General features: G+C 38.6%; 1 protein-coding gene across 1 annotated transcript in view; it reads right to left on the bottom strand.

Annotated features, from left to right (window-relative positions):
- The window catches only part of PIK3C2G (phosphatidylinositol-4-phosphate 3-kinase catalytic subunit type 2 gamma), a 212991-nt gene that overhangs the window by 24140 nt on the left and 167748 nt on the right, over window positions 1-21103 (bottom strand). The window contains 3 exon segments of the mRNA XM_074901319.1: window positions 700-794; window positions 8966-9041; window positions 17246-17354. Of these exon segments, the coding sequence (XP_074757420.1) occupies window positions 700-794; window positions 8966-9041; window positions 17246-17354 (280 nt within the window).

Here is a 21103-nt window from a genome sequence, read left to right as displayed (position 1 = left end):
TGAGCAATCGGGAATTCAAGAGCACATCTAGACAGCCAAACTCATTATGAAACAGCAGACAGGCTGCTTCAGCTGAGAGATTGCACACAGCACCAGCTAGACCTCTTGAGATATCCTCAGCAGCCAATTTCACCTGTCTTGTTCTGTGGGAGCACTGCCAGCTTCCCTCTCCCATAGTCTGGCTCCAGGAAAGCATAGCATTTACCAGTTAGACTTGTGACAGACAGCATGTTACAAAGCTGAGCATCACCCCACAAATTACATTGCTTCTTAAAATACAGCATACCCTGCTGAGCTCTTCCCTGTTCACAGACCAGTAATGCCAGACTTGAAAGAAATGTATGGATAATCACAGGTTGACATACTACAAAAAGTCATGCCACTGCATGATGCCTTATGTCTAACTGGTATCAAAATGCATCAACTGAAACAGTCAAAACAGTCATAAAAATTGGTTCTCTATATGGCCAGGAAAAGGCCATTACCAGCCATTAAAGAAACCCCATTTCTGTATCTGCCCCATACTTGTAATCATATTGAGCGAGCTCAAAGGAAGAAAGCAAGTGTTAAATAATGCAGAACATCGCCATTATTTTGAATTAAAATTAGTTATCCTAGAAAGGGTGTTTGAGAATTATGTTTTCACAGTAGTCTACAAATGCAGGGACTTATGAATTATAGATTATGATTAAAAAATACAATGTTTCTCACATGTTTCAACATTATTGTCAGATGGGTGTTCTCATAGGCTATGACTTATTGTACTCCAGGCTTATGATCAGTTGACTGAGGACCTAAAAAAGACAAGATAGTTTGATTTTTTTTAGTTAACAACTTAGCAGAAGTAAATCTGTAAAATATTGCAGTACACATTAATTGATATATAAAAAGAACCTATTGCATTCATAAATCAGGGATGAAATTAGAAAACACAGGTAAGGAGTGAGATAGAAGAAAGTGGTCTGACATGCAGTGCTCATTTTCTTTCCTGTTTATCCATTGACAGTGAGACATTTTTTTTTTCTAATTGCCATCAATCTGAATTTCAGTGGGATATTTATCCTTGAGTAACAACTAATTGAGGGCAGGCAATCACTGATGACACCAGTTAAGTATTGTTGCAATTCTTCTGTCTCTTTAAAAACACTGGATTTTTTTTTTTTTCCCAGCAGAAAGGGAAAAAAAAAAAAAAAAAGAAAAAGAAAAAAAGAGCAAGTTTCCTGACCAGTTCCAAAACAACTGTTACAGAAACAACATCTGTATCTATCACATATATAAATTCCCCCTTCCTCATTCTGTCTTTTCCCTGTTCCAGGATAGTTTTCATGCAATGCATTGCTTTCATAGGTTTTTCTACTAGGATGCATTTACAGAGTTTGATTCCATTCCCACTGAAAAAAACACATTTTTTAGTTTCCAAGCAAGAAGGATCAGTCTCATAATGTGTAAGAAATGACTAAGCATATCCTGTTCCTTGTTTTGGCTGGAGGCATCAAGTCAACCGCTGCCAAAAAGGTGTGTCCTTGAATTTGGGTAAGCAATGCAGCTTACCTGCCCCACAAAGAACAGAGAAAATATCGATGGGTTTTACCACAGTATACCAGGTAATGGTGAACACAACCACCTCTCCTTGATACCTGTCTCACCTCATGATTTTGTGGTGGTAATCCTGAGTGGGGTGGACACGAGCCATTTTGCACTACTTGATCTGAGACCTGGGGTTCTCCCCTTGTGGTCATCATCAAAGACAGACCAGACACTGCCTGCATGAACTAGACTGGTTTTCTTATGCAAACAGGGCTTCATTTAATTAGACCAAACCTGTACTACAACCAGTATTATATATTTACTCTACCTGGAAAAATAAGAACTCAATCCTGCTAACCTTATAACAAAACAGTGATCTCTCACGAGGTGGGCTTTGTTCTGCCCGTCTCCGTGTTAAAGGAGTAGCTGACCTTGAGACCCCAGACAGAAAATTCCTGCTCCCCTGAATGCACATTGGGATCTGTCACTGACACACCAGCACTAAACCCACCACAGGGTGAGGAGATGACACGAAACAAACCAATATAGTTGTAATTAATTCTTTAAATAGAAACATATCTTTCAAGAAGCAGAAGGAATAAGAAAGGATGATGAGGCTGAAAGAACTATCATCACCCACGAGGGTTATGCACTAGGAAGAAGAGGCTTTTTATAGAGTATGAGGGCTGTTCATCCTTAATAGCAGGCAGGATTCCAGCATGTTCCTCTCAGCCTCAGCAGACACCTGTGCACTCTCTGTCGCCCTCTTGCTCTCTCTTTTCCACATGTGCACTAGAGCTCTTACAGACAAGGTTGCAAGAGCAGGAAATCAAACTCCCTGTCCTCAGCCTTTCCTCTGTTCAGAAGAGGAGGCAGCAGAGGGGAAGTTATAATGCATAAGCCACGTTATCTGTATTTTTCTGAAGAAACCAAATGTGTAACCTCTAGAGTGAACAGAGGCTAAAATAACCAATAAGCAGACAAAATTACAGTGGTGTCAGGTACTATTGACAGCCAGAGAGCTAGTCCAATTGCCATTTATCCTAAGGATAGGAATTTATCCTAAGGAAAGGAATTCAAATGAATTAAAAAATAACACAGTGTGTACATACAACTGCCATAATATAATATTTCCAGGCAGCCTGGATACCCACACCTCTGAGTTTCTGATGTTTGGACTGGAATTTTAAAATACAAATCCATCTCCAATTTCTTCCCTTTAGAGACTACAAAAAATACATTTTTAATTACATCGTAATTAGAGAAGACCCTGAAACAGACTCTTGAAGAATTGAGATCTGATGAAGAAATCACTAAGCCGGGACTTAGAAGACTGAGGTACAGTTCTTCAGTTGTTATTCTCCTTTATGAACTTTGACAAATCACTTAGCCAGACTGCACTTCATTTCATTTCTTGTTGTATGCAAATAAGGACAGGGAGGGATAGGGGATGAAAACTCCATGAACCAGTCAATGATTAATTTTTCCCAGGGAAACAAAAAGCCCATAAAAATTGGTTCTTCCCTCCACCATGCAAAATAATTTTTAAGTTGTGGGGCCTTTTTCCTTTAAAGTTGCAATAGGGAAGGTAGAATCCTAGAGCATTAAAGACCATGTAACACAAAGGGAGTTATATTTTAAGGTAAGGGCACAATTCAGTTGTGGGGCTCTGTTAATTTTGTGAATTGCAGCAGGTCATCCTGAGAAGTTCAGCAAGGGTGACAGATTTCAGAGGCTACATTACATCACTAGAATTCAGCTGAACACCATGTTTTTTCTCCTCTACTAGCACTACTAAGGCGTTTTTCTGCAGTACTTAAGTTTTATAGTGTGAGTGCTTGTATTGAGTTGAGAAATTTCTCTGTGGGAGCTGGTGTTTTCATTTATAAAAAAAGAAATGTTAATAAGTTTCTAACCAAGCTGAAAATAATGAAAAACATGGGAAGGGAAAATGCATTTCTAATTGAGTATGTGTAAGAGTCGGTCAGAAGATCAGCATTGTCTCAACATTGTCATCAGGGACATGGACAGTGAGTATCTGACAGCGGCCTGCTTGGCCTTGCCGATCCCTGGAGTGGGATGTGGTGCCGAGGCTCCTGAATGCAGAACTGTGTGGCACAGCGAGTGCTGTGCTGTTCTCCTGAGCACTGACCCGTGTGGTGCAGGCAGTGCTTGGCTGTTGTTCGGTGCCTGGGCCTAGCCAGAGCTGTTAGAGATAACCGCACAGCCACTGTCAAAAAAGATGGATCGCAACTGTTGCCATAACATCGATGAAGAAATCATGAACCTTAGACGAACTTTGCTTCATTATAATACCAAAACACACCTCCTGGTGGAAGGCTACCCGCCTCCAAGACTGACCACGGCTCAGACGCCCCTCCCTGCGCATGTGCAATGGCCTCGCTTGAGAAGGGCAGAGACCCCCGAGGCGGAGGTGGAGCAAGGTGTGTTACTGAGCATAAAAGGATGACTTCTGGACAACAAAAACTGGAAGCTTCCCCACCAAGGACCACGACAATCGACGACGCAGCATCAGCTGGACCTGGGACCGTTAGGACGTCGTGAGATCAGCGGTGGTAGCTATAACCTCTCTCTCCCTCCTCGCTCTAAAACTTTACTTTACTTCTCTCCTCTCTTTCACCCATCTCTATCGCATGCCGCTTCACGGGCAACCCAGTAAAGTTTCACTGATTTATTACCGCTATCCCCTTTGGTGTTGGTCACCTTAATTTTGCAGTTGCGAGGTCGTAGCAAACGAACCATCACGAGTCCAACGAGTGGACCATGACAGTATGTAATATGAAGTCTGAAACAGACACTATGGGCATGGCTATTGTTAAAATATTTGCTCTTGCTATGTAATAAATTGAGCACTGATGGAAAGAATAAAGTAAATAAAAGGAAGGTAAAGAAAAAAATAATAGTTCAGGGAATCTGATAAACATGGAAGAAAATTCTATCACTTATACTTCATAATAAAAGACAGTTACTGTTAGCTACACTCAGCTGTTACATTTTAGGTTTTGCCACATTCAGTGCTAAATCATAGCCTCTTTGAAGTCTAGGTGATTTTAGCTTCAAATGATAATAAAATACATATACAGTAATTACTTCCAGTCTATCCAGCTTGGGCAGATGGACTTGAGCTCAGGCCCTGCATTTTTAGAAACTGTCATGCTCTACTTGCACTCCATTGTATGCAAAGACCAAATGGTGGTCTGTTGTTGATACAGCACAAAGCTGCACTGGCTTCAGCTGAAGCAAGATTTCCCTGCAAAGATTGATTCTTCACTCACTGGTGTCAATACAGAAGCTGTCAAATACCAAGCAAGGACCCGGGAGAACTTATAGCATTTTTCTATAAAACTTGTGCCTATGTGTCCCAGCACTCTGCACTGGAAGTTAGCCACCAAACCATACTGCAGAAAGACCCACTGTGCCAGTTTCTAATTGTTTTACCAAGGAACATAAACACTAGAAAACTGTGGGCCCTTTCTTCTTTTTGAGTAACAGAATTAAGGCAATTAGTGTTCAAATTTCTACTAAAGGTGAAATGATTCTCAGAGTAGTCAAGTATGTAGCTATGGGCTTTACCTAGATGGTCTTTCCTAGCATGCTGGAGAGCTACCAGATCTATATTTAATCATTTGTGCAATGTTTTCATTAGCAGCACTTTAAAATAGGCTCTGCACTACATTTTGCACAATGCATGAGAAATATAAACAGCAAGGAGATGCTACACAGAAGACTGACAAAATCAACAGGGAAATTTTAATTTAATAATACATTAAATTTCACATGTGGACTGCAAAGCAATGTGAAAACACTAATTAACTGTCACAGCACTACTGTTAGGAAGTTAAGTATTAATCTGTATTCTGTACCCTCAGATTTTTCTTAGACCTTTCTTCTTGGTGACAGCCTCTTTTGATATGTGGCACCAAAGGGTACTGGAACCTGCCTGGTTTTCCAGGGCCAGGGTTGAACGCCCCAAGCCAACCATCTGCCTGCTTTAGCTACAGCTTGGGTTTTTGAGCCTACAATGTACCCAACGTCAGGTAGTCAGCTGTAAATGCATTAACTGACTATCTCACTGGTTTTGTCCTGCAAGCCAGGAAGAGGTGCTTATAGCTATCAAAGAGCCTAAATGCAACTAAAGTAGGAATGCAGCTTGTGGCAAAAGTTTTACATTGAGAACGAGCAACTGCAGCAGATTGAAACACTATATAACATGAGTAAAATAGCCTACTGTCCTCAGGGACTATTCATAAGCACTGCGATTCTGCATGGAGAGCTGTACCATATGATAGTCTTTTTGGAAAGCTTGGATCTTCCTTTAGAAGAACAGAAAGACAGTTCCTCTACTGCACTAAATGGACAGAAGCCCACTGAAATGCACGGAGCAGTAATCAAACATGCCAGAACTGGACCTGAGTTGTGCACTGTTATATAAATAGCAAAGACTACACGGTTTTGTAATTTTGGCAAAACAGTCTGAATTATTAATATTTTCAGGAGATATAAACTCAACAGAAGAAAAATAAACAAGATTGATATAAAAATGTTTTTGATAGATTTTCCTTCTTCCTTTTTTTTAAAGGGCCTTTATAAAAGGCTGTCTGTGAAATCCTTTCTGGTATCTGCTCTCACTCCCTTGTAGTGAGCTTGGTATAATGAAATGCCGACAACATTCAGTATAATTCAGAATTCACCCCACTGGGAGTACTGAATCAGTATTCATGTCAAAGTAAATTTAGCACTGATTTTTAATCTCTTCATTGCTAGGAGCACAGTACAAATTCATAAATTTTAATTTTTATTTTACTTTAGTAAGTGTAATTACCTACAACATTTATAAATTAAATCGGTGTAAGAGAAAGATGATGTCCCGATCAAAATTCATAACCTGCTTCTATTGGGCATTAATTTTATTTTATATTGATCCTAACTAAGAGACAGATTCTTTGCTTGTGTAAAGGCTGAGAGAGAATTCACCATTCATAGAAAGCTACAGCCCATATTAAACATGAGTTATTCTTGAAAATAGGCAAAAATTAAGGTCCTTATAAGCTCATAAAACAATAAAAGCTGTAGGGGAAGGATGTATTCTTTTAATGAAAATCGATTCTCACCTGCAGGCTCAATGAACTTAATTCCTGCTCCAGAGTGACTATGGCATTACTACAGGGCTTTCTTTCAAATCAAGAGCGTTTCAAGGCACCCTCAGCAAAAAAGAGCCTCTAGGACCACTGTGCTCTTCCCAGCAACTCCTTGTTTGCTACTTGGCAGCCAGGCATGATCAGCCACCTCTCACCTCAGCTGGATTTGAGCATTCTCCTTCTCACAGGGTGGATGATAACAGGGTGAATGCCATGAAGCAAACATCTGAGTGAGCTACCTAGGGTATGGCAGCAGCCTAACTCCAACAACGAGGGACAAAGCATAGACTAAAAATATATTAAAATAATTTTTCAGGTGGGTAATTAGCACGTGCTTGGCTGGTCTTCCTCTGATAGCTGAGCTAGCTCATTTACAGCTGAGCTTACCTATTTCCACAGTTCACTGCAATCGACTGTCGACAAGGTGCATTCCCTTCTGTGCTGACCAGAAGTAGTGCATACTCAGAGCAACTCAGCTCATTATTCTTGTTCTTTGTTTTTACAGAGTATAAACTCATTGGGTCCTGAATATGGAGCTTATGTGCTACTGGTATTCTATAGTGATGAATTTTCTAGGCCAAAGGGAAGTGGGTTTTTTGTGTTTTTTTTTTTTTTTTTCCTCCTGTGTTAAAAAAAGGTTTTGCCCTGACTCTAGTGCTGGTGTCCAAACTTTAAAAGGCAGAGTGCTTGAGCAGGAAAAAAATACCTCCTCTGTACTCATACTCCTTGAGGCCAGGTTGTCACCTTCACCTCCACTAACTATAATGAACGAGCTGATTGGGTTACCTGTCACATAGCTTTCATCAAACACCTAATAAATACATTCTTACCTCTGTTTCTTTATTCTCTTCTCTGATTTTGATGTCATTGACAACAGAAATAAAGGGCTTACTCTCCAGACTATATTGTCTTGGGACACAACTGTAGGAATTATGAGGCGGTAATTTATTTCTAAACTTTATTACAGACTCAGTTCATGCTTTTGTATAAGACTTTTACACCCAGATTCGCAGCAATAATTAGGCACTTAAATATTAGTGAAGTATCAAAATCCTTCTACAGACCTGGGATTTTAACTCCCTTATACATCAGCTCACTCTCACATATCTGCATCTTTGGTTAAAGTCTGGTTTGGATTTTCTGTGACAAGATTTAGCCTTGTATATTCCTAACACCTAGGACATCTTTGCATTATCTCCTTGCTCCTTTGTAAAAGTTAGAGCAACCATTAGTAATTTCCAAGAGTGGTAATGGTTTTAATATGATAATGGCATGTCTTAATCAAATAAACTCTACACAGGGAATCTTCCAAAGGCTGAGAAGCAAGAATGGGATTTATCTTGTTCTGATGGATTAAAAAAGATGGTCCCAGCAAAAGAGATAATGAAGCCTCTGTCTGCAGAGAGATTAAATTAACTTAATGGACATGCAAACTAAATATGCAAAAATACTTGCACTCCATTCTGAAATGTGGATAAGTGGTGATCTTGGAAACTAGCCTATCACTTGAGGCACATAACAACCAGCTGAACTGTTGTGGTGCAGAGTGCAGCCATAGGCTTCTTTATGAGATTTTATTTTGTCTAAAAACTGACTATGGAAGATTATTTTCAGTGCAGAACTAGTGCAGTGGAAGACAATAAACATTCATAGTATATATTTTATGGTTTATGCTTTAGCTCTTTATGCTGTAATGCCAGAGATTAGATTAAATTAGGCACTGGACAGAAGAGGGAATAGGTTCAGTATTTAGATAGGCTAAGGGAACTATTCAGAATCTCATTTAGTAGGAAGTGAATTACCACTATCATTAATAATGTATGCCTAGGCATTAACATAATGTTCTGTTATTTACCTGCTCTACTCATTGTGAAAATTACTTTAGAAGTCATCCCTAATTTTCTTTGCTTGTCCAAGCACACATTGTGCTTTGTCATGACTCAGATCCTTTCCTCCAGATTCTTCTCTAAAGATTTTGTTTTGTAAAACAAGAAAACTGCCACAGTTTGTGTAAATAAAGTTTTACTTTGCATATAGGTATTTTTATTCAAAAAGAAATTAAGAAAGGCTTGGGAGAATATGTCAAAGCAAAAGAAACCTACGGGTCACATTACTAACACATTTTTCAGAGACCTTGAGAAATCAAAAATAATTTGTTGGTATCTTTATATCTTAAAAAAAGGGCAGCTGAACACTTCAGACTCACCTTTGCATTATTCCATTTAATATTATTAAAGAAGTCCTTCTTAGAAAACAAATAAGATTGGTAATCCACATACCTAAGGTCACAGATGATGAATCTTTTGCCAAGGTATTTTTGCACCAATTCAGGAAGAAGCCAAGTATAAGCTCATTCTGAAAGAAAAATGAAAATATTTTAGGGAATATCACATGTTGTGCTCTGTGCCATAAATTACTCCTCTTTGAGCAGATTGCTGCTAGGCTTCTAATCTATATATTTGAGTTAGCAATAAAGGGAAGCGTTTCGCCTCTGATCACGGGCAAAGATCCCAGGGAACGATTTCTACAGAGGCACTAGGAAGACAATGGTGCCCCTTACCACTGTCTCAGAGATGCTGCATTGGTACCTACCTGACCCCTTTCTGTCAATGCACTTAGAAACAGCAATGTGCCACGTGGGCCATAGATTTGCATTCTTGCTTGATCTCCAGTGTCTCAAGATATGTATTAGCAGCTGCAACTACTTTTACAGAGCAGTCCATCTGTGAAACAAATGCAGGAGAACATCTTTACTGTGTATTGTGTAGTCAGCATAAAATTTGCCCTGGCACAGGACTGACCCCAGGCATCTGACCTAATGTGTGCCTCCCTGAGGCTCAGATATTGTGCATACTTCCCTCACATGGTGGCTTAATAGACACTCACACTGAAAAGCTCCATACAGAGTTAACTCCTACCTGAAACCAACAGGGAGTGAAAAGGATCATATTTTGCCATCCTGTTATCTACCTTATGTACTGCACTATAACTTTTATTTTTATGTACTGACCTGTACTGCTCTAGTGAACATATATAACAGGTAGTTACATTCAGCTGTAGAGAATTAAAACAATAAACCAAATTCCCAGATTAGAGTATTGTGCAAGGCAATAAAAATGTGAATTCTGAAATGGACTCTTATGATTCTGAATCAAAGATGGGCTGTAATTGCATTATGTTAGCTTTTTCATAAAGCCATATTTCAGAATGGCCGTTCTTTAAGATGGTTAGAATCACTACATTCATACTGATGTTACTTGGACTGACACTGTAATGAATGTGTAGAACAACAGACTTTTCAGGTTATAGCATTAAAATGTCACCATTGTTTTTTTTCAGGCAATGGAAAATAATGTGTCTCTTATCAGCAAGATGTACTCCATGCAGCATTTGTCTTGTTTCAGTTTGACAATATGTGGCATGATTTGTGCAAGGAAAAAAGAAAAGGCAGAGTTTAGTGACAAATACAGCTAGTGAGGAGTTAACATGGTTACAGCAGACAGAGGAACAAGATGTATATGTTCAGCATAGAGATAAGGTTTAACAGTCCGGATTTATATTAGCAATTGCATTTTATTTTTTGCTACTGTTTGTAGTTTTTTGTCCCACACTGATATTTTCTTTAAAAGAAAAATCAGGGGCAAAAAAAAGGATACAGCAACAGAATTGTTTTCTTTGAATTGAATGACAAATCCTTAAGCTATTAGCAGTGGATTGCCAATATACCTGTCTGTTCTGAGCATGACTAATTATTCTCTCATCTCATGAAGATAGCTCACAGGGGAAAGCCCATACACCTGCTTCAGCTTCCACTAGATTTAAACAGCAGAGTTATTCCCTGTGGGACCTCCATTTGTTCTTTCAGCACAAGTCCCAAATGTAGGAAATCTCAGGGGTTGAAATTGTGTATTTTTGGCAGCTCAGCCTTTATATGACAGCATGAAAATTCACATAGAAACTTAAGTATCCCTTTGAGTTCAAAGATCTTGAGAGAAGTGGGCAGGAGGTGGAAGGAAGGATACACTAACTGACTTGAAAGAGAAATAAGAAATTCCACGCTGAGCAGCCTGGTGTTCTGCTTCCTCTTCCTCTTTCAGCAATAAATGGAAATATATGAGGTTTGTAAACAGGAGGTGCAAAGACTGTTTCAGGTGATAGTTCCAAATTCTCATTTCTAAAGGAGACAACACTGAAAAAAATCACATTTGGTTTAAGTACAGAAGTGGAATTCATGTAGATCTTAGGCATGAACACAACAGGCATGTACACTGTTGGTGCCACAGCACTGATTTCAAAGCTTTCCTTGTCTGTGTGTCCATTGTACTCAACAGGTATTGAAATGTGGGGAAGCAGCAAGGCTAATGTTGGCAAATGGAATGCAAAATCATAACTGAACAGGTCATGTTGCAGGGGCAGATGTAGCATTCTATTCAGGGCAAAGTGCCTCAAAAGCAACGAGGGAGATCTCCTATGTGGTTGTGGCAGTAAGCATTTTGCACATTGTTTTTCGTAAGACAGAATTTCTCCCTGAGCTGTGTTAATCCACCTACTGCAGGAGTCCACTGTTTACATTCCCATCAGCAAAGTGTGGAAGTACCTTCTTAAATTCACTGTTTGTCAGCAGATCACCAGAGCACACTCTGAACTTTTATATTATTCCTAAATCAATAGGACTTCAACCAGCTGGACCCCAGTCAATGGGACTGAAGCCTATGCTTAAAGTATGCATCTAATTACACTGCTAAATAGAAATAAACGCATTAAAGCTTTGAACATATGTATGATCAACAGCACACTGTATTTAAGTGGATAGAGTCCTCTTCTAAACAAACAATTGCTGTTACAAAGACATGACCATAGGTGGGACTCTTAGAGACTCTGTGGCAGTCTCAGCAGAGGGGCAGGCACTGAGGATGACCACAAGCACTCACCTACCCTTTTTTCCCCCGGAATTCTTACCTCTAAATCAGAAATGGAAATTCCCTAAAATACTGCCCATTTAGGAATTTTTAGGAAAGTCTTCTACCATTTGCCTAACCACTCTTGCCTATAAGACAACAATCTTTAATAGGTAATGTTGATATTTTTCCAAGTCACTCAATAGCTTTAGCCTATTGGGGAATGGCCAGATATGGGTGCTTCAGTGTCGGTCTGGCTAGAGCTCACACATGACCTTTTTTCAGCCGTTATACTCAAAAAGGACAAGTTCCCCCTTCACTTAACTAGGATATAAGTGAAATAAGCAATTTCAGTGGCATCAAGGGAGCTGGCACAGCCCTTTACCACTTTAGCACAGTAGAATTTGTCTACTGCTCTCCATCAGACTGACTAGAAATGTACTCTGCTGTTAGTGAAATACAGCCAGTTTTCAAGCCAGATTTAATTCCATTAGAAAGAAAAACAGCCTCTCCTCTACTTTCAGCTTTCTTTTCAGATGTGTTAGAGTAGACTTGGGGTCAGAGAACACCCATGCACCTGTTATACTTTAACAGGATGGGGAATCAGCAGGAAAGAAAGAAACGAAAAAAACCTGACCTTGCTGTTGCTGTTATAATTTCAGGAAAGAACAGTGGAAAAGAGAGGACTTTGAACCCTCCCTGTTTTGGCTCTGCTGGATGTCTTGCTGTGGGAGTATGAGTGGTGGGAGTTTAAGGGACCCACATACCTCGGATGCACTTTGTACCACCGTGTTATGCATCTATATACAGGCACCGTGGGAGCTATTTTCTCATCTCTGCAAATCCCAAGTAGCACTAGTGAATAAAATACAGATGAAATATGGGAAGCTCTTATCAAACTTGATTACTTTTACAGTGTAAAACATTAGTCACTCTAGAACAACACTGTGGTCCTGGTTTTCACTGCATGCTTGAAAATGAGTGAACATAATTTACAATCATTTCCATTTACATGCTCTTTTAAGTCTTTTTACACAGCCTATAAGTCTCCATAAAGCTGTTTTACAAAACCTATCCAAAGCTGACACACTGGCACTGTTTGCTTACCTGCTTTCACTAGGTTTATCTTTGGCCCCGAAGTCCTTAGTTAACTTGGAGAGTTAGAAATTTTTTATAGAGTCAAAAGGCAATATACCTCATTTCTTTTCACTGATTAGCCTACTGTGCACTTGTACTTACTATTATGCTTGCCAACCCCACACCCATGATAAACAAACCCCCTCAAACATCCAAGCCCACTGAGATTGAACACAAAACCAATCTATGTGAAAGATGTGGGACAAAGAACATATGTTTATTTAAGGGTATGTAGTTTTGCAAGATTGGTATGTACACCTAGTGTCTGAGCTGTGTTATCAATACTATCCACAAGTTAAATGCCACTTTTAAATGATAAGAGATGGGAAGATTATCCATAGAATGTTACTATCTGTCTGATGGTACTAGATGCACACGGTTGCTATGTAAAACATTGCTTTAGCTTCAGTTTTAGATTTTTCACTTGTAATGTCTAAGCCAGGTACAAGGTGTATTTTCAAGATAAGCATGAAGACATTCAGCTTTGTGAATGCTGCTGTTTACACCAGGGCCAGGAGCAGAGTAAATTGATGGAGACTTACCTTGCTTTTGTGTCCCTAGGGAGTGTACAACCCTCCTACAATATAGCAGTAAAATGATATGCCACTAAGGCAGGCCTAATTTATGTGATTTTTTAATGAGATTTGGGTTTCAATCTCCATTCAGCTCATCACTCTGTTGGAGTTAAGAGTAAAATAGAGAAAAATGTAGAAGTGGTCAGCAGCAGTTGCCTTCTATCACAGATTTGATTTGTACTTTGTTGTATATTTTTGTCCTCCTCCATGTTACCAACCTTCAATTTATTGTTTCTTGATGCTTCACCTCTTATTGGTGGCCCCACTTGGTTGTTTTGTCATTTAATGAAGCAAAATCCCAGAAGTGTAAATGCAGTTGAGTATGTTGCCTTGCTGATCTAGAAGACCCAGGCATTTCAACCCATGCAGCTGATGAGCCAGTCAGTAATGGTGCAACTGGCACAAAACTAGATATTCTTACAGTATAATCACATATGTTGCCACTGGTTTGAGAGGAGTAGAATGAAACTAAAAAAGGTGCTGATTTTGGATTTTAGTGACTGATGTAACGAATACAGCTTGTTGTTTATGTATACAGTCTGGTGGTGTAGTTATTTATAACCAGGTGTTAACCTGAATTTAGGAAAAGCACTCCTATTTTAGGCAACTCTTCAACAAATATCTAAGAAGTCAATGAATGAGGCTTGTGCTCAAAGGAAACCACAGACTTAAAATCTGCTTTGAACAGGGATGGCCATGAACACATTTAAGCATTTAAACAGGCCCAATAGCAAGTATCTCCATCAGCTGATGTTTCTGCATTTATTGGATCTGATACTAAAATTCAGAGATACAGAAAAGTGGCTTGAAGTTTCTATTCTTTAAAGAAACTTAATTCCATTTGAGCTACAGTGCAAACGAGAAGGCAGCTATTTTCCACAGCTCCTCCTTTATTCAAACCATTTAGCAGAAAAGGTCAGTGACATTCTGACATACTCTTAATTATAACACAATTTTCATAATCAGAACTTAGCCTGGACTAAAAAGCATGCACTTAAGGCATGACTGAAGAATGAATTTGGATATAATCCAATTCTTTCTTTATTTCTAGGAATTTTATTTACTTAATTGGTAGAACCAAGCATGTAGTCAGTCCTGTGTGGACTGGACTAAACTTTTCAGAGTTGAAAATGGTGTCTAGTCAATCAGGATAATGTGTTTACAGAGATAGCAGGAGTATTTTATAATGAAATAAAAGTCCTTCTCTCCATCTCAGACAATACGCCAGCATACCATACAGCACAATACAGCTACAATACTGTGTAGGTACAATTCAGCAGAAAGAAATTATTGTGTCAAGAAAGTAAAGGGAACCATGTTCTACAGGTATCTGCTCTTACAAGATTTCTTTACAAATTTCTGAATTAATTATTTATTCCTTCATAGTTTTACTATTTCATAGGGATGACAGTTTGGTAATGCTTGAGAACAGACAACTCACTAAATGGTTTCTTGCAGGCTCCCTAGCAATTTGAGAAAAAGGACAAATTTGACTGCAAAGTTGTCCAAAGCATGAAGAGAGACAAAATAATTGTATTTAGTTTTATCAAGAAAGCGTCCTAGCTTGCCTTTCTGCTCAGAGTAAAACCAAGAAGACACCATGACTCTTTTAAAAGTCTCATATCAAAGGGAAGAGTAAAAAAGAAGCTTTCAGATGGGAATACAAAGGAAATTACCCACTGACTGGTCTCCTTGTTCTAAGTGGGTCAAAGCACACCAGTATTTTCTAAATTTCTCACATCTCCCAGCAGGAGAAGCATATTGAAATAAAAATAATGATTCAATGTTTATAGAGTATCAATAACTTTAAAGGTTATAATCTAGAATTGCAGGTTAGCTGCATGGTGATAAGCAAGATGATTTCCCACATGCAATAGCACTTTACAGATGGAAACAATCTGCTCATTACTTCATTTATTATTGTGCCATCTCAGTCCAGCACACCAGTAGTCGTGCAGCCCTCTTAAGGCTCAAAATTGTTTTCTTCTCCTCATGGTTTGGCACTATAGACTGTACCAGACTGGAGCAGATTTCAGCAACTGTGTAGTCCAGAATGTCTGAATAGCCCCACTGGGCTGGTTCAGAGCCACATGAGTTTATGTCCCAAAGCAGATCTGTCCACAGTCCCCTCTGAATACCCTGCTCATGGTTCTGTCCCAGTAGCAATGTGCTGGGAAAACTTACCCATCTCTGAGGGTGCGTGCTGCAGGACCATAAAGGGAGAGGGAAAAGCATTAGGAAGCCCATTGCAAGGCAGCGTGCTGTGGCTGATTACTAGCCCGTTCACAGACCATGGAGCAGGAGGGAGAAGAGAGTTTCTGCACGTGACCAGGAAATGTTTTTATTACTATCCCAGGGCTTCAAGCAGTCTAATTTTTCAGCTGTAGATTAGGCTTCTACACAGCAGTGCTTGGCCCAAATTGAAAATCCGTGTACCTTACAACCGCCCAGAGCACAGCAGAAGATACAGACCTCTTCATTTCTAGGTCACAGGCTTATATCAGTTTTTCTTCAGCTGTGACCAAAAGGCATTAATGTAAAATAAGCCCATGACCCCAACATGAGTGACAGAAATTGCTCAACAATTATCCCCAACTTGTGCAGTTTATTTGGCAAGGTCAGTCAAGACAGACAAACACCCATGTCAGCTGTCCATACCAAATGAAGTGTAGCTCTGTGAGACAGATATTTATCCTCTTTGGAAATCTTCTCAGTTTCAACTCAGGGCACAGAATTTATATTTATATTAATAAAAAAACTCCTTTTTGTTTTACATATGGACAATTTCCTCTTTAATCTCCATTACACAGTCACAGATGGGAAAGTTATACAGTTAGGCAGCAAACATTTTTCTCCTTCTGCAAGATGTTTGAAATTTTGGAGAAAAAACATCCTGTTGTTCCCTCTTTTGGCATCCTAGACTGTCTATGCTATTAAAGCAAACCAGCCCCAGTTTGTGCTATGGTCCTGAGGCCATGGGACATGGCATGGCTTACCTGGAAGAGGCCCAAGCTCTGCTAGAGAATGTGCCAACAGTGAAACAGCAGGGTCAACGCATGAGCTTGTGCCTTGGCTCCCTTGAATTTACCAGCATCTAAGTAAGCCTAGGATCTAATGTAAAACACTGTTTTTCCTGCCTGTCTGACAGCTTTCCTGACAATGGTGGGTCACTGGAGGATGCCCTTTTCTCTCAAATCCTGGTGTCACTATCAGTAATTGACCATTGAACTTCAGAAGCAATACAGCATAACGATTTAACATCCCCTTGGGGTGCATGGGACCTGTTAGTTGCTCTTGACCCTGGCTTTTATGAAGCTGAGGTGCATAAGCCTTTGTCCTGGGCCTGAAGAGTCAGTTTGTTACCATTTCTACTTGTCATTTTTAAACAGGAGGAGAACATCAAATCTTAGAAAACAATAATGAACAAAAAATTAGAAAACACCAATTTTAATGGACACAATACACCATTCTGATAATATTGAAACATATTGGGTTTGGTTCTATGTTTGCAAAACAATTTCTTCTGCATGTTAACTAAATTTTGAAATTAAGACTATTTCTGGGATGAAAGAATGGAACTTTTCATTTAAAAGCTGTCAAAATCAGACTTTTCAGTATTTCAGAACTTACCCATTTTTCAGACATTACATTCCTCAGAACCTACTCCTTACTGTCAAAAATTCAGTGAATCACTACTTTGGGATGGCAGCAAAGGAAGAGAAGTTTTTTTGAAAAATGCCCTGCCAGGTCTAATAAACTGCTTTTCATTCATTGTCTTGAATTCTGAGGAATGCTACAGTGGCTTCATCTCAAAACAGCTGCATTAGAAGATGTGTCATTTATGTAATTTATTTTTTTCTTTCAAATGAGGCCATGGAAAGCTTCCTGAATATTTTGGTACAATGCTATTAAAAGTCATATGCAAATAAAATATACTGGAAGTGCTCACATTAGACAGTTTCCTGGAGCCACTTAATAGCTGCTTCAGATAGAGATTCAAATCCTTCACTCTTTTATGTTCAAGATCTGTAAAAGGTAAATGCCATGAGTGGGGAAACCTGCAAAAGAAGAATATTCATAAGTATAATTCTTGTCCTGTATTTGCTGAAAATACTTCCAGTTCTACTTAAAAGAAGAAAGTTAACACTTTCTAAGAGTTTTTGTAGGTAGGGGAAGGGATGGGTACAGTGTCCAGAGGATCATTTACCCTCTAACTTTGGTTCTTTTAATAAGTACTGATATTCTGTTTCATACTGTACCCCTTTTTCTGTCTAATCATTAATAAAAAAAAAAAGCCCCCAAACTCCACAACCCTAAATTTGCATTTTATGGTATCTAAATACCTCTAAAAATTGCCCCTTTATGATCCCAGGAGAACACTACCCTCACCATTTTTTGCACTGTGAACAGCACGACAGGTCTCTGATCTCAGCCCAGGGAGTCATGCTATGCAAACCCTTACCATGGAATATTGAACACCAAAGCCTTACAGCATTAAGGCTTTACATGACATTTTAAGAATGTATTATTGCTTGCTTTTTTACCTCAGTTATTTAAAGTGTAGATAAGTTTTTCAAGCAGGTCCTGATTACATATATCATTTCAGGCGCTAGTATAATAACTAATATATGAAAACAAACGATTGTCATAATAACAAAATCAATCCTAACAAAAGCAATAACAATAATAATAGTAATGTTCTTGCTCAATTTTTATAAAGATGAATTTCATTTCAGTTTAGTAAATAAACCACATATGGCCTTATGTCAATTTTCAAATGTTTGGTAACGGAAAATGTCAAAACCCCACATTTTTTTGGCTTGAATCATCTTTGTGTTTTAGAGACAATGCACATTAGGTCAGTCAAAAGGTTAGATTTTTAACAATACACATAATCAAGTTACATTAACCTTGACCTGACAAGGACTATTTCTCTGCCAGGTTGAAGGAGCATTAGAAAAGCTATCTGTGCTAAATTGCATGTAATGGGTTTTATGATACGGATCACTAATATTTGGATTCATAACTAGTATTATGCTCTTATGCTCTCATGTATGTGATACAGAAAGTTAGAAGTTTTGATCTCGTTGTATTTCATGTTATACCACCACTGTAAATAGTTAATTGTTTCTGGTTTACGAATCTCTTTTTTTCTGGTACAACCTTGTTTATCCACTAGATCTCAAGAGGTATCTGAAGGCTTCAGACAAGTGACTAAAGAGCCATCTAGCAGTGCAACACACTGAAAAGAGACACTTGGCCGGTCTTGAAATGCAGCTGTGTAATACTGCAAGGAAGAACTCAGCACTGGTATAACTTAGTCTGCAAATAAAACAGCAAGGGGCCAGGATGATAGCATGTTTATGACCTTTTGATTATTTTTGCCTATAGCACTGAAAGATCAGGGCTCAGTTAGGCACTGTAGAAATGAACAGGAAGAGGTGATTCTTGCCTCATGAAAGTACAGTGGCAAAACACATAATGAGGTGGCGGAAATTATATGACCCAGGATCATGACATATATGAGCGGCACAGATAAAAATAGAGCCCAGGTCATTTGGCACACACAGACAGGCTGTGAATGTTCTGGGTTCCTCCAGGGCACAAAAAGGACTTCTTTCAAAAGATGACAGGGAGGATCTCTTTGGAAGCAGCTTAAAATTAATTAGACTATATAGCACAAAGAGGGGACTCCAGCTGTGAAATGTAGGCATCCTAAGCACAGTGGCCAAACAGGACAGAGAAACCACTGATTGATAGCACCAATAATTGCTGCAGTGAAGGACAATATGAACCTTATGATCGCACTGAACACTTCTTTAAAAGACCTTCACGCATTTGCTGAATTGCGCCTATGGCTGAAACTGACTTTGGACTTGTGAGCAGACTTGTGTTAGAAGAGGTTAACTTCCCAAGCTGATTTTGAGTTTTACATCTACCATAAGTAGATCAGAAAAATATAAACTTGCAGCATGCACACACATCCTGCATAGAGGATTCCATTTCCTACTTATTAACCTGAAGAGCATCCTGTATATAAATTATGTCACTTAAATGTTTTGTTGGGTGAAAAGATTTTTTGCTTTTTAAAAAACAGTAATTAACCACAAATAATACTCTGTTTGAAACCAAATAAGAGGAAATGTGCTAGAGTGCAAGGGCTTGCTTGGGGCATCTGTGCTTTGACTTATTAATATGTGGTGAATGTTTACAAGTCAATAGCAAAATTTCAGATGCTGAGAACTCTGAGCTTTCGCTATCAGTTTCTTGTGATTAAAGCCAGTATTTAACACTTGTATGAAGCAGACTCATATTGCATTATTTCATCCTAATGAGACATGAATATATACAATTTCATGAACAAATACAAAGCAGTAATCAAGTCCTTTCTGTTAGCAGTTCCAAGTATTCTAGCAGTATTAGGCATTTTAAATCATATATCTTCAAACTGGTTATGTGGTTACATTATGGAACAAGACTTTTTCCTCCCTTTGAATCATCTGGCATTGACCAGAGTTGGAGCTTTGTAACACACAGACAGACAAATGGTCTAATATGGTATGGCAGTTTCCTATAAAGAAATAATTAGATTTTCATTATTAGAATAAAATCTGGAATACATAAAAAGTCTCAAGCTGATGAAGTTCTGTTAGGAAAAAAACCCAGAACTTTAGCATTAAAGAACATACGTATAAAGAAACATCAGAAAATGAACTACTTTAACAGAGTCTTGGGGAAAGATCATACACTGACAGGTTACTGCTGTGACATAATTATGACAATAAAGCTCTGGACCTCTTAGATACAGCCTCAGTATAGGCAGATTAACCTTCTGTGAGTTCTGGAACTCTTTTTTGCAATGAAAATGTTGTGAGGGATCTCATTAAAGGTCGATTTAGCTTAAAAAATGGATAGCACTATTTTTGAAATTTTTGAAATTCCCTTCAAGGTTTCAGATTGCGTTTCTGAAGAGAAATATACTTTCCTTCAAAGGGCTGTGCTCACCACAGAAGAAAGTCGTAAGTAGGTACTTATTAAATATTTTATTTTACAGCCTAATTGTTAACATTCAAATATCTCCAAATTAAAACCATGATTCAAGCATTTTCAGTGTTTAGTGAAATTCCAATTCTCGCCAATTGCTGCAAACCAGTTCATGTGAGCCAGTCATAATGAGTCAAACTGGAGTCAGTTAAAATCCTCTCAGGTAGCAGAAAGATTCTGTAGAATTAACTAACTTAAAGCAATTTAACTGAATGCCTTTCACAAGCTTGGGGGAATATCAAATTTGGATTTGGAATCCTTTTATCTTTTAGAGTCAAAACCATGTTGTTTGTAGCTATTTACTTCAGGTCAAACATCAAAGACCTTTCTATTTTTCACACATATCCTTTGAATCTCAGCTTGGTTCAAGGAAACTGCTTGTCTTTTCAGTCACCTTTATGCTTTTTTGTAGATCAAGCTTGAAGAGGGGCTTGCATCAGGTGAATCAGCATGACTGTTTAAGAGAGGACTACTTTGTTCTCAATGGTGTATACAGTATGATGTATATAATGTTTGCAGAATACATAACTCCACTTGCATTACCAAAGCCATGGACAACCATTACATAAGGCAAAACTGCTCTACATAAGACAAAAATAAACCATGGGACAACTGTGAAGAAATAAGATTCAGAATATGAAAAGCAGGAACAGTCATGCACATAGCTAAAAAGCAATATTCAGAATTATTGCTACAAATGATAGCATATTTTTCAAGAGATATTAAACTGAATGATGTGAGACACAAAGTATCAGTTTGTGGG

Source organism: Athene noctua, chromosome 3 (genome assembly GCF_965140245.1).
Source record: "Athene noctua chromosome 3, bAthNoc1.hap1.1, whole genome shotgun sequence".
Taxonomy (NCBI): Eukaryota; Metazoa; Chordata; class Aves; order Strigiformes; family Strigidae; genus Athene; species Athene noctua.
Note: the sequence above shows the minus strand (reverse complement) of the source record. Positions and strands in the feature narration are given on the sequence as shown.